Below are 15,240 nucleotides of genomic sequence, written 5' to 3'. Positions count from 1 at the left end.
CGGGAGGCGGCGGGCGGGCGGACGGCGGCAGCCTGTGGACGAGAGCGGCCCGCCCGTCCCTGTCCCGTCCCCCGCCGCGCCCAGCGCTCCCTGCCGGCGGGGCCGCCCCGGCGCTCCGAACGGCCGCATCCCCCGCGGGGCTGGGGCTAGGGCTGGGGAGAACCGGGCCTTTCTTCCCTTCCCCGGGGGCCGCCTTGACGGGCGGGGGTCGGGCAGGGCGCGGGGGCCGGGTGGAGGGGAGGCGGCCGGGGCAGCCCGGTCCGGCTGATGCTGGCTCTCTGCCCCGCAGCAGGCTCAGCCCGGGCTCCGGCAGGCTGGTGGCGGCGATCGGGACTCAGGGGGATCCCCCCGGGCTCCTTTACCCTTCACTCCCTCGGCGGTGGGCGGCGCTGGAGGATTTTCTCCCGCTGCGGCCCCCTCGCTGCCCCCCAGACATGGTAGGTCACCTCCAGCTGCAAGGGATGGACGAGAGCCTGAAGGAGAAGAGCCGGGAAGGTTTGCTGGACAGCCCGGACTCGGGGCTGCCCCCCAGCCCCAGTCCCCCTTTCTACTCCCTCTCACCCGGTGAGGGCCGAGCTGGGGGCAGCGGTGGTGCGGACCCCCCGGTCCCGGGGCACCGGCGAGAGGCCAAGGACGGCAAAGTGGTAAGAGCCAAACTGGGCGCTGAGCTCTGTCCTCTCTGGCCCCGGGAGGGTGAAGGGCCGGCCAAGCCCCGGCACAGGGGGCAGCGAGGAAAGGGGCTGTGCCCACAGACTGGGGCACCCCTGGGCTGTGTCCCCCCTCGGTGCCTGGCCACCCGCACTGGTGGTTGAGGGCTCTCCTTGTGCCCCATGGCGGCTGCAGTCCGATGTTGGCACTGCCACTGGTGTGCCCAGGCAGGGGGTTGGCCCGATGCTGGCCGGGGTTTTTGCGATATGCTCACAGAAGTGTTGGCAGTTTGGCTGGGTAAACTCTTAATAACGGCGTGGGAGTGAAACCCAGGTCTGAATGGGCTCCCCTGCTTACCTCAAGAACAGAAAAGTGTAATTGCTTTTCAGTGACACTGTCGTGTGTGGTAGATACAGGTTAGAGCTGCATCCGTCTGGACCGAGGCAGGGGAGTCCGGCTCCCAGCCATCCTTACACTCCAGCATCCCACATTTGTTTTGTCAGGAGTGTGGAGCCACGTTTGCTGGAGCCCTTGCTGAAAAGAAAGACAAAATTGTCAGTTAACTCAGGGCAGGGTACAGATGCCTGTCTGGGGACTTGGTATGGAGACATGGGCTGGGGAAGGTTGTGTGCCACTGCCCTTTGCTGGAGCGGGGTTTTGTGGCATGAGCCTGCCTGGAAGGTTTCTGCGCTGCGTGGCCAAGCTGGGCAGGGTTAGTGGTTTGTATGCTCAGACAGCTGGCAGTAGCACTATAGATTTCAGTTAGCCTGATGGAGTGCCGGTGAAGCGGTTGACTGTGGAGTAGGATTTGGGTAGATTTATTATGACTATTATTCTGCTTTATTTGTTTATTTCTATCCCTTAGCTATAAAAAATGTTTTTAAAACACAAAGTTCAGAGTGTAAGTAATGCTGGTGGAGTTTTTTAAAGGATGATGAAAGTTCTTCCCCAGGGATCTTTAACTTTTTTTTTTAACATATATAAAAGACATTTGTAGGTGTATTCAACACAATTAATTGGCTTCTATATGGAATAAAAACTGCATGGAAAAGAATTTCCATGGGAAAGAATTATGTACCTGTGGATTAGTGACAATTCAGAGACTTCTTCCTGGGAGAGACATTTTGCAATGACTTCTCACACCCTTATTTAATTTCTCAAGATCTAAGGCTATTTTAGCATATTACTGACAACTGCCTTTTACACCCAAACATGCCAAAACTTTCCCCATGAACAATGACTCCTCCTCACCAGGCTAAAGTGGGTAGGGTGTGAGGTGTTAATTATGAAAATCAAATCAGAAACCTGCTAACGCTGCAGTTCCAAATATGGAGCCTTACCTGCAGATGCCTGGACGTGCGTGCCATCTTGATGGGACTGTTTATGTACAAAGAGTTACCCACGTGCCTCTGATATGGCAGGATCAGGCTGTTGCTATGTATTTGTGAAATAAAACGTGGGAGGAAGATGAATGAAGGCTTGCTGGACCAGAAAACAGCTGGGGTGGAAGTGTCTGCAAAGCTCTGTAATGGGGATATGACAGCCTCCATTCCAGTAATATGACAGTTGGCCACCAATCCTCCCAAGAAAGCCCTTAGATATCAAAGATGAAAGAGCATGAGGAAAAACCTGTTTCAGCTCTTGGGCTGTTAGGACTGAGAGTTTTAGTGCTTGACTCCTACGGGGAAAAAAAAAAAGTTATTTCTGTGATCTGTGTAAGGCAAAATTAAGTTTTCCAGTCATTTTTTTATTTTGATCATAAATGAACATTATACATGTTTCAGAGGAACTCATGCTGTAGATGTTTCCAAATTTTATATCACATTGCAACAGCACGGGTAGCCCGTACTGGAGTATGGGTTTCATACGTTGTGGATGTTGCCTGCCCTTAGTAGGTACAGAAGGTTGCAGAGATACTAACACTGAAACCAATTTGACCATATTATTTGGAGTGGTGCAGGGCTGTGCTCTTTAACTCTGACTGTTTGGTACACTGCAAAATAATGAAGTAAATAGGAACTTTCACTCTGTTTGACTATACAAAGAGTTTTACTTCTCATTTCCACCCTGCAAATACTGTACTTGCAGCAGTTGAGAAAGCAGGAAAAATATGGAGAGCATTGCTTGCTTCATACTTCTGAATTTCAGTGTCTAATTAGCTTTAATCTTGCCATTTAACAAGGACTTGCAGATCTATGAGCAATTATGCAATCCGTGAATGTGCTTCTGTTTAACTCTACTACTCTGCTGTTCATCAGAGCATGCAGAATTGGCAAATCAATAATTGCAGCTATTTGCACAGCAAGGCATGCATTTTTTAATCGCCTGTTATATTAGTGTTTGTTTTGCTTATAAACGTGACAGGGCCAGGAATGCAGCCTGTACTCTTTGTGCTATAATACTATAAAACCATATATAAGCTCAGCCAGTAACAGCCAAAACTTCTAGTGTGTACGGTTACAATAAATTGCTGTCAGGTGAAGAAAACAACATTCCAGATCTGTGGGAAGTATTTCATACTATTCCTTGCTGCGGACCTATCAAAACCACCAGTCTGAACCCAGTTGCGTTCTTTTGCAGTCAGCTATATTGCTCCAACTTCACAAATATATTGAAGAAGTTTTCTGCTCTAGGACAGCTCTTCTCATACAGACTAAAATGAGATTGCATGCCCTTATCGAATACTTTCTTGTGTGTAAAATCTGTGCTCTCTCTGCTTTGTGTTATTAACTGTGACTCCGAAAAAGTAAACTCTCTTCTCTTTAATAAGCACGACTTTGTTTCAAAGACAATGCACCATTTATTCACATTTAACCAGCCAATTTGGCTACAGCTTTGGGATCCAAGAAAATATGAAAGGCAATTTAGGGCCAGAGTCATAAATACCACAAGTTCAACACCATTTAGGGACTTTTTTTCTTTTTTGCATTTTACTTGCAGTGCAGGAGAAATTGGCTTTTATTTCTTCAAATAAAGTCCATGTAGGGAATTTGTCAATTGTTTTGTGCTTAGGTGCAAATATCTTAATGAAAATAGAAGGTGACTTTCACCTAGTTCTGCCTTTTAAATCTAAAACATGATTAAATTGATTCTTAGGACTTGGGTTACTGAATTCTCTAGGCGTTGCGTGTAATGCTGGGCCAAAAGGAACGTAAATACAATGAAATGAAACTCTTAATAATACGCACAAAGAAGCAGTTACTGGAAGAGCAGGGGATGAAATGACATCAAAGTAGCCAGATCTGCTTGGAGTTTTCCCTGTCGTTGTTGCCCTGAGATATAGTTTTAGGCCAGAATAACTGCTTTTGGGCTGTGCAAAATGAGTGCTTTGCATTCAATAGCATGACTCCTAATGGTTATCACAGGAGATCAGGATCACATTCATCTGCAGAACTAGCAGTTGTGCCATCTTAAAGCAGCAGACTTTTTGTCCCTTCCCAACACCGTTGCTGCTGCAATGAGTTCCTTTATTTGAAAGACTTAAGTATTTGTGCATTCAGCCTGCCTCACTGAGTAGGCACTTCTGACTTCTGTAGGACTATATCCCAGTGGGTCTGCTGTCAGATGAATGCCCCCACGTAGGGAATTTGTACTTACATTCAGGAGCTGAGTTGGACAACGATGTGGTGCCAGAATCAGTCTTGTGTGGTGGGAGGAGATTCCAGCTTCATCTCAAGTGCGGAGGAGGAGGAGGATACCTTGTCCCTTGGCACAGCCTTCACAGGCATGGTCCCACCAATGGGGTCTAGGTCAGCATGTGTGCCAACTCGGTTGGATTTATGGCTGATATTAAAAAAAAAAAAAAAAAAAGCAAACCAAAACACTTCTTACTGACGTGCTGCATTTTGAAGAGCCCTTGGGCCACAGAGCCAGCATCTCACCCTACACTGAAATCACTCCAGGAAGGGGGGACTTTGTGGGGACTGGGTGGGGAACATGGGCATCAAAGGGTTTCCAGGCAGTATGTAACTTCCAGACCTGCCAACACCTACAGGGAAAGTACATGTGTGAGAAAGGCCCAGCACCCCCAACTGAGCCAGCCTGCAGCCCGCACATGAAGCAGGTGACACGACTCTCCAAGCCTGCGTGGGTCCCAGCAGCTCTGGGGAAAGCCCCAGGCTTGTGCGGGAAGTGAGGCACCCATCTGGCACAGCAGCAGGGCTTGCTTCCGGGGCTGGCATTTGCAGCCCGGCATCCTGACCCACTTCTGAACCGCTCCCATGGGGCAGGATCCTGCAGGAATTCTCCTGGCAGGAGTTGGCGATGGTTTTAGTTTCACGCCTGCATCCACTGCCTGGCAAAGGCTAACCCCACCTGGTTGTCCCTGGAGCCTCAGCCCCATCCAGTTCTGAACACGCGCCTGCTCCTCTTCCTCCTTGGTTCAACACCCGCAGCGAAGTGGTCTCATCATCATAGCAGTCTCATCATCGACTCTGAAAAACGTGGCTGTATCTAGGGTGGTGTCTTCTAGCTTTTAAATTTCCATTGCGTCCCTGCGTAACGCTGTGGACAATAAGCAAAGCACACACTTCACACTTGAAATAGAAGAGGGAGATAGGCAGGAGGGATGTAATTCTTTGAAATAATAAAGTCCTGCTTTATACCTGAGGTCTGCATTTACTGTTATCACCTCCAAATAAAATCTTATCCGGCTCTAGTATAAATTACTCGTAATGTGCAATACGTGAAGATATTGGGAAAATAAATGGTCTGTTAAACAAATACTGCTTATCAGCTAGAGCGGAGAATGTAGATGTGTGTCAAATAACTCAGCTAGATCTTTCATTATAGCTGTAAATAACAGCTGAGTAAAGTGACATTTTCATGGACCTGACATGTTACCATAGTGGGAAAATGTGGTGAGAGATTTGCTTATGCCCCAGCTAAGTTAGGAGCTGGGAATTTGGGAAGCTGTATCCTGTTTGCAGCCCTCGCACTTGGAAAACCATTTCCCCTTACAGTCCCTGGAGATCTAATGCCACATCTTAGTGCCTTCCACATAACAACCATAGCAAAAGGAGTCGGTCAGTTCTGGTCCTTCTTGCTTTCTGGGGAAAGGTTTTGGGGGGTGTATTTATTTCAATTTGTTGCTTTGCTGCCTGGAATTTGGAAGCTGAAGAATAGTAGGTATATTTCAGGCCAGTTTCATGGCACTTTTTTCCTCATCTTTGTTTATTACTTGATAACTCTGCTTCCATTCTTGTAAGTTACCCCAAATGAAAAGTATCTTAACAGAGCCCACTGACTCTACATAATTATTAGAGGTAAAATAGTATTATTCTGCCCACTATATTATTTTTGCTGTTGTTCAGACCTCTGTGATCTAAATACCCCCAGGAACCAGTCACTGAGAACGCGCTTGTGGCAGGTACAAAGCAATGACATGGAGCTGAAGGATGCATGTCTGTCCTAAAGTGAGAGCCCCCCATAATACTTATGCCACTGTAAAGGAAGTGCTGTTGGTTAGCTGTAGATTGAATTCTGTTCAGCAACCGATTTTATCTGTGTCTATGTATGTGCTACTTGAAAAAAGCGGAGTTTAGCTGCCCAGGCTGTTACATGCCTGAAAGGCATCAGAGTTAAGACAGGGAAAAATGCAGCCAAACAAGAAAGCACTTCAACTTTTTAATAATACCGTAACCCTTTGCTGGTTGAAATAAATTACATACCAGAAAGGAAATAAAAATTATAGCACATTTACTGCTTAATTTTCATCTTGGCTCTGTTTAGAGGGCATAACATGTACACATGGGACTCACTTTTCGAGCTCTCCCGTATCTTCCCTTTCACCTCAACCTTCCTGGACTACCAGACTCCTTCTCTCCCTGCATAATGATTACAGGGTTGTGGTGGCTTTTGCAGGGCTGCACCTGATAATTAACAGCACAGCTCCAGTTACTGGGAAAGATTAATCAGGTCCCAGCTGTAGCCTTCCAGCACAGCAGCCCCAGGGTTTGTTCTTCGGATAGACAGACCTCAACTGTGGATCACTTGTGGACAGCCTGATCTAAAGACATGTGGGTTTCTCCTCTTCACTATCAGTGACCCCCAGGAGTGTGCAACAAGCTCTGCTCCCTGCCAGCCCATCTGTGGTGCAGGGTAACAGGGAAACTCACCTTATTTCTGAAGTGTCCGAAGATCACTGAGTGATTGCTAGAAATGAGCCAAGGATCAGCATTTTCTCAAGGGAGCTCAGCAGTTCAGGGTTCCTCTTCTTTCAACCATTCCTGTGCAGAAGGAAAAAGAATTGAGTCAGTATTTTTTTTGACAGGCAGGACATTTTTGTTTTGTTTTTACCTTAAGACAGATTGGAAGGAGCTGGTGTCAAACTCTTGCCAAAAAGCCAGCTTTTGACATGTGCCAAGCATATAACATTTCAGCCCCAAAGACAAATCTTTTGGAAAGCTCATATCCCCTATTCCTTGCTTCCCAACTGCAGGTGAGATGGAGGAGCAGAGATTTCAGAACATCACTGGAGGTGAAACAAAATGTCATCTGAAATGCCTTTCAGTTGCTGCTATGTAAAACTGTGCTTACTGTTTAGTGACCCTTTCACTCTGTTCAAGCAATTCAGTTGCTTGTTTGCTGAGCAGACTGCAGGGTCTTACAGATGATCTCTATTTTTAGACCGTGCTTTGTAAATTATTTACGTCTTCCATGTGCAGACTTCCAGGTGACTTCAAGGTTTCTGACTGCAGCAGCTCACGGTACTACTTGTGGTAGATAAATGTGAATCTGTAACGGTCTCTGACGGGTGGTAAAGTTGCTGGCTTTGCCTTCCCAATGTCCGCAATTGTTCCAGCTTTCTAAATTAATCAAGCCAAGCCTGCAGGTCTGAAGTTGATGCTCGTTTACAGCATATGAAATGCATTATGAAATGCCTTTTGTCACCCTTCCCTCCCCAGAGCAAGGTAGACTATAACCCACAACAATAATGGTCTCATCACTGCTCCATCCAGAACTAACCTGGAGATGACTTAATCCTGCTCTCACCAAATTCAGTGGCAACATTTGGACTATGATTGATTTCAGTCATGCACGACAGACCCTCCCTTTCTCCCTCCATGCTGGTATTGTTTCTGCGGCGTGTTCTTGTTTCCCGTTCCCTGCTGTGGGACTTGTGATTTCAACAGACGGCGCTTGCCTCTGTGCCCATGCTCTGACCGAGCAGCACCCGCAGCACACAGCGGGCTGTGAAGCCTGTTCCCGTACAAACGCTGGGGGCCAGATGCCCCAGCGATGTTCCTGCTAAGCCACAGGAAGGACCTCGCCTCCCGCATCTTCATCTCTAGGGATGTTTAGAGCACGATTAGTGTCAGCATATGTTAGCAAGAAGTGTGAAGGTTTGTTTGCCTGGAAGCAATGGGTTCTTTAAAACTGCTTCTTTAAAACTGCACTTTACAGATGCCCTTTGCGGAACTGTTAAGAGATTTGGTTTTCTCCTGCATTAATCTAGCAAAGCAGCTCATGGTTACCATCTATCTGAGCCTGTTTTTTAGCATACTAGCAAGCTAATCTAGATCTGAAAAGCAGCTTAAATCACAGCTATTCCATTTTACCTAATCTTCACTTGTCACTGGCCAGTAGAAGTAAAGAAGAAACTCCCATAGGCTAAAGTCACAGTAAGACAACACTGGGATGCCTATGCGGCTCAGACCACTGCCTCCCAACCTTTTTTTCTGGTTATCTAAATTTGCAATCAGTTTTGGCAGCATGGCTGAAAACATCTGTTGTTTAGAAGCTGGGACAGAAGACCCTTCCCAATTCTGTTCTGCCTCTCCACTTTTTGGGGGGATTGGTACCAGTTTGTGAAACTGTCTTTGGTGGCTGTGACTTATTTTACTTGTAACGGGAAACAGCAAACGACCAACTTGCTGGTTACACTCAAAGAGAGCTATTGCCCCTCCCCAGCTGAGGTGAGCATTGCAAAGGCTGCCCAAAGGCAGTGCATGAAGAGAGCAGGGTGCGCAGAGCACTCCAGATGTACTTTTTTAGGCTGTCCGGTCACATGGAGGGTCAGGTGTCAGGCATGGACTTGGGTGGATGCCCAATGAAAAAAATCTGGGTGGTGCTGGAAGAGGCAGTGGTAGTTCAAGAGCAGGGTCTTTCCCTTCAGAGCCTGTTGCAAACCTGCACCCTGGTCAGCAGCATTGTCCTCAGGATGGGATATAAGAGCCGAAACCACTTCCACGTCAGCATTGCTTTGTGCTGAGAGTCATGGTTCATGGTAAAAATAGGACATTCAAATATTTTCCAGTAAGAGGTATTCATACCTTTAAGTCTGTTATTCAGGTTACAGGACAAGGCCCACCTTTGTGCCCTGTGCAAATTCAGTGTTTCATCTGGGAAGTTGGAAATACCTTTTGCTAAGCTGAGCTTTTCAAAGGAAGGAGGAAAGTTGATAATTTTCTCACCTCATCTGCAAGCAGAGACCTCTCCTTAAGTGGGCACTGTAAAAAGAGGGCAGGTTCTCATCTGGGGTTTTGCCATCTCAGGTATGGCCACAGGAGTATAAAGAGACAGAGAACGGTCTCCTGAAGGAGGGCCACGTATCCCAGCCTTTCTTCCTTCACCAGTTAAAGCAATCTGCATCTCATTGCAGATGAACCCCCCAAAGCTTGCTGTGTGCACATAGTGTTTGACTCCTGCACCCAAGTGAACCTCTCCTCGTGTACAAGATGTCTTTAGAAAGAGCTCTGGCCATGTGCAGACTGTTAAAAGCTGGAGATCTGCACCCTTGGGAACTGAGGCTTGTCTGATCAAAACAACTCACATTTCAGAAGCAAAGAGCTTTATTTACGACCAGAAAGGCTGCCCTTGCCCTCCCCTGTCAAGAGTGTTGAAAGCAATCCAGGAATGAACTTTGCCTTTTGGCCAGTGTTTGGTAGTGAGGATGAACATATCTTTTTTTTTTTTCCCCCCACCTATGCAAATATTGTCCTTTCTTGACAATGGAACAGAAATATTAAATCAAAAAGAGAGGTTGGCCATTTTACTTTACAGTTTAACACCGTAGTAAAGTGCAGGGATATTTCAGTATGGAAAGAGTAAACAGCTTTGTGGCTTTGGGACACAGAATTGAAGGGCTTGGCGAATTCAGATGAAGCAATGGTATTTTTTGCCTGAGCCTAAGGCAGAAAGACCAAGCCACTAGAGAAAACCAGTCCTCAGCTAGTGAGACCTGATGCTGTTGAGCAGACTCAACAGAGCTTTGCCAGTTAACAGCAACGTGAGGGATAACGTGGCAAGCATTTGGGGACCTGCATGTTGTACAGGGTAGGGCACAAACTGCAATGCCTCTTACCCAGCACTACCAGTAGGAACCAGGTCACAGCTCCAGTGTTCCCTCCTGTACCACCCAACCAGAAAATGCTGGGGAAGGTGGAAAGGAGTCGCAATCCTCAGGTACTGTCACTGGATTCTGTGAGTCCTGAGATGATCTTCCTGACTTACACTGATGAAATACGGCTGTGATTCTAGTGCGTATGGCCTATGCATGGTGGAAGGTGGAAAAACTCCATGAGCTCTTTGGCCATCTAGAGAATCCTACACAGAGGCTGCCGGCCATCTCCTTTAAAGAGATCCTGTGTCCCTGTGTGTCATAAATCACTGCCAACAGAAAAGTGGTGGCAGGGACCAAAACTTGCAATGACATTTTTCCAGGAGGGCCGGATTAGGCTTAATTAGGTGCTGGGCTTGGTCCACACACCAGACACAGGATCCCTATATGTGGGAACTGATTTTTAAGAGCAGTCCAGTATAGAGAAGTAGGATTACTCTTTTTTGTGGTGGTCAGAGGAGGCTAGGCTGGACTGTGACAATCTGTCAAAGTAATTAATTTCAGGGTGTAATTAGTCTTAAAAATCCAGTTTTCGGTGTCATGAGTTGGAGCACCTCTATTCATTAAAAAGTCCTGGCTTGAAACTGGTTTCCTGTGTTGCAGAGGCCACAAGGTGCCCCATTGTCTCACCCCACACTCAGTTGTGCATGGGTAACTAGAATGTCCCTTGGACCATGACAGCCATTTTTGGCACAGAGACTTCAGCAGCAGCAAATCTACCACTTTTCCCACTGGATCATTGCAAGGGGTACATTATTTTCAGCATATATATATGCATGTGTATGTGTGCATATATATATAGATATAAACATCTCACATAAGTAGACCTATATCTTTTAAGTCAGCAGGCTTAGGCTCTGTCTCTGTGTTATATGGAGCACTTCTCCATGCTGGGGCACTTTGAGTCTTTGTAAGAGTTGTTAATTCATAAAAATGAAGGCAACATCAGGGCTAAAGAAAACCCCCAAACAATTGCAATGCCTATGAGAAACAAGAAAGGAAGTGGAAATGAAGGCCTAAAATTCAGTGAACAGATGCTGCAGCATGGAGTGCCAGAGATCTGGGCAGAGTCACTTACCTGGGGCGATGCGCTGGGCAGAAGGAGGTAGAGAGGGTGGTACTGGTGGGTGGAGGGCATCCTGCTGCATCTCATCAGCCTGGGAACTGGAAGTCAGCCTGTAAATTGATACAGCCACAGGTGGCAGATCAGAAAGTCAAGGCATCTTGAATGCAAGGTCTGTACAAGGCTTGTCTGTGCGAGGATGGGGGTTAATGGTTCCGTTCTCTGCCAACCACCCTAAGGCTGTTTTTTGGCAACTTGACAATGCTAACCAGGGGCCCTGGTACAAACCTGGAAAAGACAGGGACTGCGAGGGAGAGCTGAATGATGCTGAGGGTACAAGCAAAGCAAGCTTAGCTTGCATGAAAAAGTTGGTCCTAATGCTGCCACAGTCACCTGTTCTTATTGCCAAAGAGCCTGTCACCTGCAGTATCTCCCATGGGACTCTGAGGAGATGGAGTTCAGCAAGGTTGGAGGCACTGGTGTCTCCTGCACCGACCATGCTGCTGCTGGCTGCTCACCTGCCAGCCACAGCACATTATGGACTGTGCCAACCTCATCTGTGGTGTCCCAACACTTCCTGTGCTCTTCTTCTTCCTGCAGATGCCTTACCTGCTCCTGAACCCATCCATGCCAGAGATGAGGCCTCGAATGTACCCTGTGTTTTTTGGAGAAAGCATTGAGGTCACTCCTGAGCCCATGCAGGAAATCAGGTACAGATGGGATTGTGTGGGTACGTGGGGATTTCTGTCTTTTTCCTGGAGCTTTTCCTTCTGCAAAAAATTAAAATGTGTTTACAGATGGGAGTTGTGGTTATTTTGATGGGAAGGGAGGGACAAGTGGGAGAGTAGTGCCTGAATTAAAGACACTGACAGCAGCAGAGGTGGAGGGGAGGAGGCAAGAACTGGAGAGAGGTTGTAAGAGCAGACTTTCCCTCCAAGGCCAGCTCAAATCCAAGGCTATGAGAGAAAACCGTTACCACCTGTAGGCTTGATGGCCTCCACTAAGTAACCTCATGGTCTTCATCCTGTTCCCTGCTGACTTGTATCCTCAGAAGAAGCAAAACCTTTATAATTGGCACCTGTTGTTCTTAGCCCTTGCAGCAGAGAAAACAGCATTAGACCAGCCCACAGAGACAGGATGAGTTCCTCATTATAAGGACGTGGTCCCTCAAGCGATGGAGGTGTTCTGAGCTCCTCTGGGGCTGGTGCTGATGGATAAACATTCGTCTCTGCTCTTCTTTCACTCTTTTGCTGGTGTGGAATGTACTCTGCAAACAGCATGGAGCAGTTACACACAGTTTGGGGCAGGGACAGTGGGAGGACTGTAAACCCAATTCCCACTCTTCTGAACCTATGCAAACGCCTCTCTGGAAACGTACCCCAGTAAATCTCTGCTTGCTGAGGAACTGCCAGCAGGCATGTTTTTATGGTGATTACATCGGAGTCTTGTTTTATGTGTGCTGAATGACTTGCTTACACCCTAGCTGTGCAAAATACATTACAGCAGCTCAGATTACATGCAGTGCACAATCAGTCAACCCCCCTCCGGGTGGAGGTAATGACAAGCACACACCCAGCTTTTAATCTTTTTTACGTGGAGCTGCACATTCTTTGGCTGCTGATTGCCAGAGGAGCGTTTGGGGAGCGGGGAAAACAAGTGAAAGTCCTGCTGTTCCCCACGGCCAAGGATTCTGGGAAAAGCCCTTTATGTGGCCTGGTTTCCATACGTCCCTTCTGGAGGCCAGCAGAGACATCTGACGGCTGTTAACATGGCCACTTCCTTTGAGACCAGTGGCTTGGATATTGGGCAGCCATAGCCCACAGCATCTCTCTGCTTTACCTGTGATTTGATCATTGCTTGGATTTTCTGTAGGCCCCAACAAGCAACCTCACCTCTGATTTTAGCTAGCTTGGGCATCTTTGTGCTCTGATGGCAAGGCAATATAAAGACAAAACAGACAAACACACAGCCTTGACAGCTCAACTGTCCATTACACCATGCTTCTGCCATCTATGAAGACCTAATTTATGTTATTTTCCTGCCAAGTCAGAGCTTGCATGGACAACAGAGCCTGTGAAAGCAGCAGCAGACATACTGTGTTGAGAAGTAGGTTCCCCTTGACCCCAGCGTGACATCCCATGCCCATGGCCCACCAGCAGCATCTACTCAGCCTGGTGACTGGAGCAGTGACATTCACCAAGCCTAGCCCTAGCAGCAGGGAGTGTGGTGAGACCTACCGTGAGTCAATGATCAGGGTACCTTTGTTTGGCAGGGGCCCTCAGCATTTCAAGTTGATGCTGCATGGCTGTGCTTGTTAAAAATGCAGAGGAAAAGGCTGGATCAAGAATTTTCCTGGGATTTCAAGCTTTTCTTGCACAGTCCATAGGTGAATGTCCATTCCTCAGCCTCTGACCTGCCCCAGCTGAGGGGTTTCATCACCTCTTGATGTCCTTTGCTAACAGGGTGTTTACCTCCAGTGTAGCTGAGGCCCATGGAGCTGAGTGGGGCTCATGGAGGAAACCAGAGGAAGAAGCGGGTTGCCTGGAGCCTGTGCAACAAGGTTTTTTCTGCCCTGGCATGACCAGGCAGGCTTCGTCCTCTGTGCACGTGCACTGCAGAAAAGCTGAGATGGATTGACAGCAAGGTGGGGTTCTGCCAAGATTCACCATGAGGAAGGAGTCCTCTTGGCTCTCCGTTTGGGTTGTAGGATTGGTGGCTGCCCCAGTGTCTGTGCAGTAAGAGGTCATAAAAGTTGCCAGCTCCAAAGGGCTAGAGAAGAGTCCTGCCTGTCTTCTCTCCTTTGCTGCCTGGGCTGTGTTCCTGATACCCTGCTGTCCTTTGTAGGTGCAATTCTGAGGTGAAGTACGACTCTGAGAAGCATTATCGGGATGACATCTTCTACGGCCCCATCCCCACCGTCACCACCTACAGCGAGACAGTCATTGCTGCTCCCAATTGCACCTGGCGGAACTACAAGTCCCAGCTGATCTTTGAGCCCCGCCAGAAGCCACTGAGGTTTCAGAGCACAACCATCATTTTTCCTAAGCGTGCCAAGAACATTTACCGGACCACCCTCAACTACAGCTTGGGTTGTGCCAAGCGTTGGTTTGCTTCCAGCGTGCAGCTGGAACTCTGTGAGGAAACCAGCCCGTGTGTCATCTACAGCGAGACCCTCTGATCCGCCCTGCCGCTGGCAACCTTGTGACCTCAAGGAGGCTGTGGCCTTTGCTGGGTCTCTGGCTGGGCCTTCATTGATGGTGACTGAATATTAATGGCTGGAGAACACATTGTCTTGGGTGAGGCTGAACTGGCTGGGAGGAGGCTTGCAGGGCATGGGATGGTTTTGATCAGTGAGAGGCTGGCTTGTATTTTGCGACGTTCCTGACATTCATGATCTGGATTTTATTTTTGTTTTTTTCCAAGTGTATCTATTTTTGACTTGTATTTAGATGAAATCAAGATGACAAAGGACCCTATTATCCGTAACAGAGTGCTGCCCTGTGAGCTCTGTAGGTCTCATCCAGCACATAGGTGAGACTTACTGTAACCTTCAGTGCTATTTTGATCTCTGCAAAGGAAAGACCCAGCTGCAGAGTCAGCGTCCAGTCTGCCCAGCTTACACCAAGCCAGGTCTCTTAGAGTTTAAATGCAGAGGAAGCAGTTATTTGTATCAAAACATTACAGATTGCTCCAAAAGCTCATCTGGGAGATAGCTGCAATATTACACCACTGCAGTAACCTCAGGCCTAACTTACCGGGAGGAGTGGGAATTGTCACCAAGAAAAAGAGGAAGAAAACAGGCGCGTGGTGCTCTTGCTAGCAGCTAGATGTTTATATACCATAGCAACGCACAGCACAACCAGGAGATGGGAGAAAGGGCTGTGATGCACGGCCACCTCTTCTGTGAGCCCAGCCAGGAGAGGGAGATGATTGAAGAAGGGATGTTTTCTATAAGTGTCCAAGTGATTGAGGAGCCCAGTGCTCTTCTTCAGAAGTACTGTCAGTCCAAGTGTGCCATGCTGTTCATTGTCTCAAACACCCAGTTTACTGGGATCTTCACACACTTGCAAACCTTTTTACTTTCTGGGTATGGCCGTGTTGCAGCGAGGAGTGTAGTACAGGAAGATGCTGTCTAGCAAGAAGCCAGTGCAGAAGCTCATGAGCAAGGTTGCTCACCCTCTCAATAGCT

The 15,240-nt window shown here is 47.7% G+C and overlaps 1 protein-coding gene across 1 annotated transcript; it reads left to right on the top strand.

Annotated features, from left to right (window-relative positions):
- Positions 1 to 287: 287 nt before the first annotated feature.
- Positions 288 to 14,229, top strand: RFLNA (refilin A; the record flags this gene model as incomplete). The annotated part of the gene is made up of 3 exons (XM_082491416.1): positions 288 to 644; positions 11,652 to 11,761; positions 13,896 to 14,229. The coding sequence occupies exons 1-3, from the start codon at positions 435 to 437 to the stop codon at positions 14,227 to 14,229; spliced, it is 654 nt and encodes a 217-aa protein (XP_082347542.1). The 5' UTR covers positions 288 to 434.
- Positions 14,230 to 15,240: the final 1,011 nt, after the last annotated feature.

The sequence above is a fragment of the Vanellus vanellus genome, assembly GCF_965231255.1.
Source record: "Vanellus vanellus genome assembly, chromosome: 16".
Lineage (NCBI taxonomy): Eukaryota > Metazoa > Chordata > Aves > Charadriiformes > Charadriidae > Vanellus > Vanellus vanellus.
Note: the sequence above shows the minus strand (reverse complement) of the source record. Positions and strands in the feature narration are given on the sequence as shown.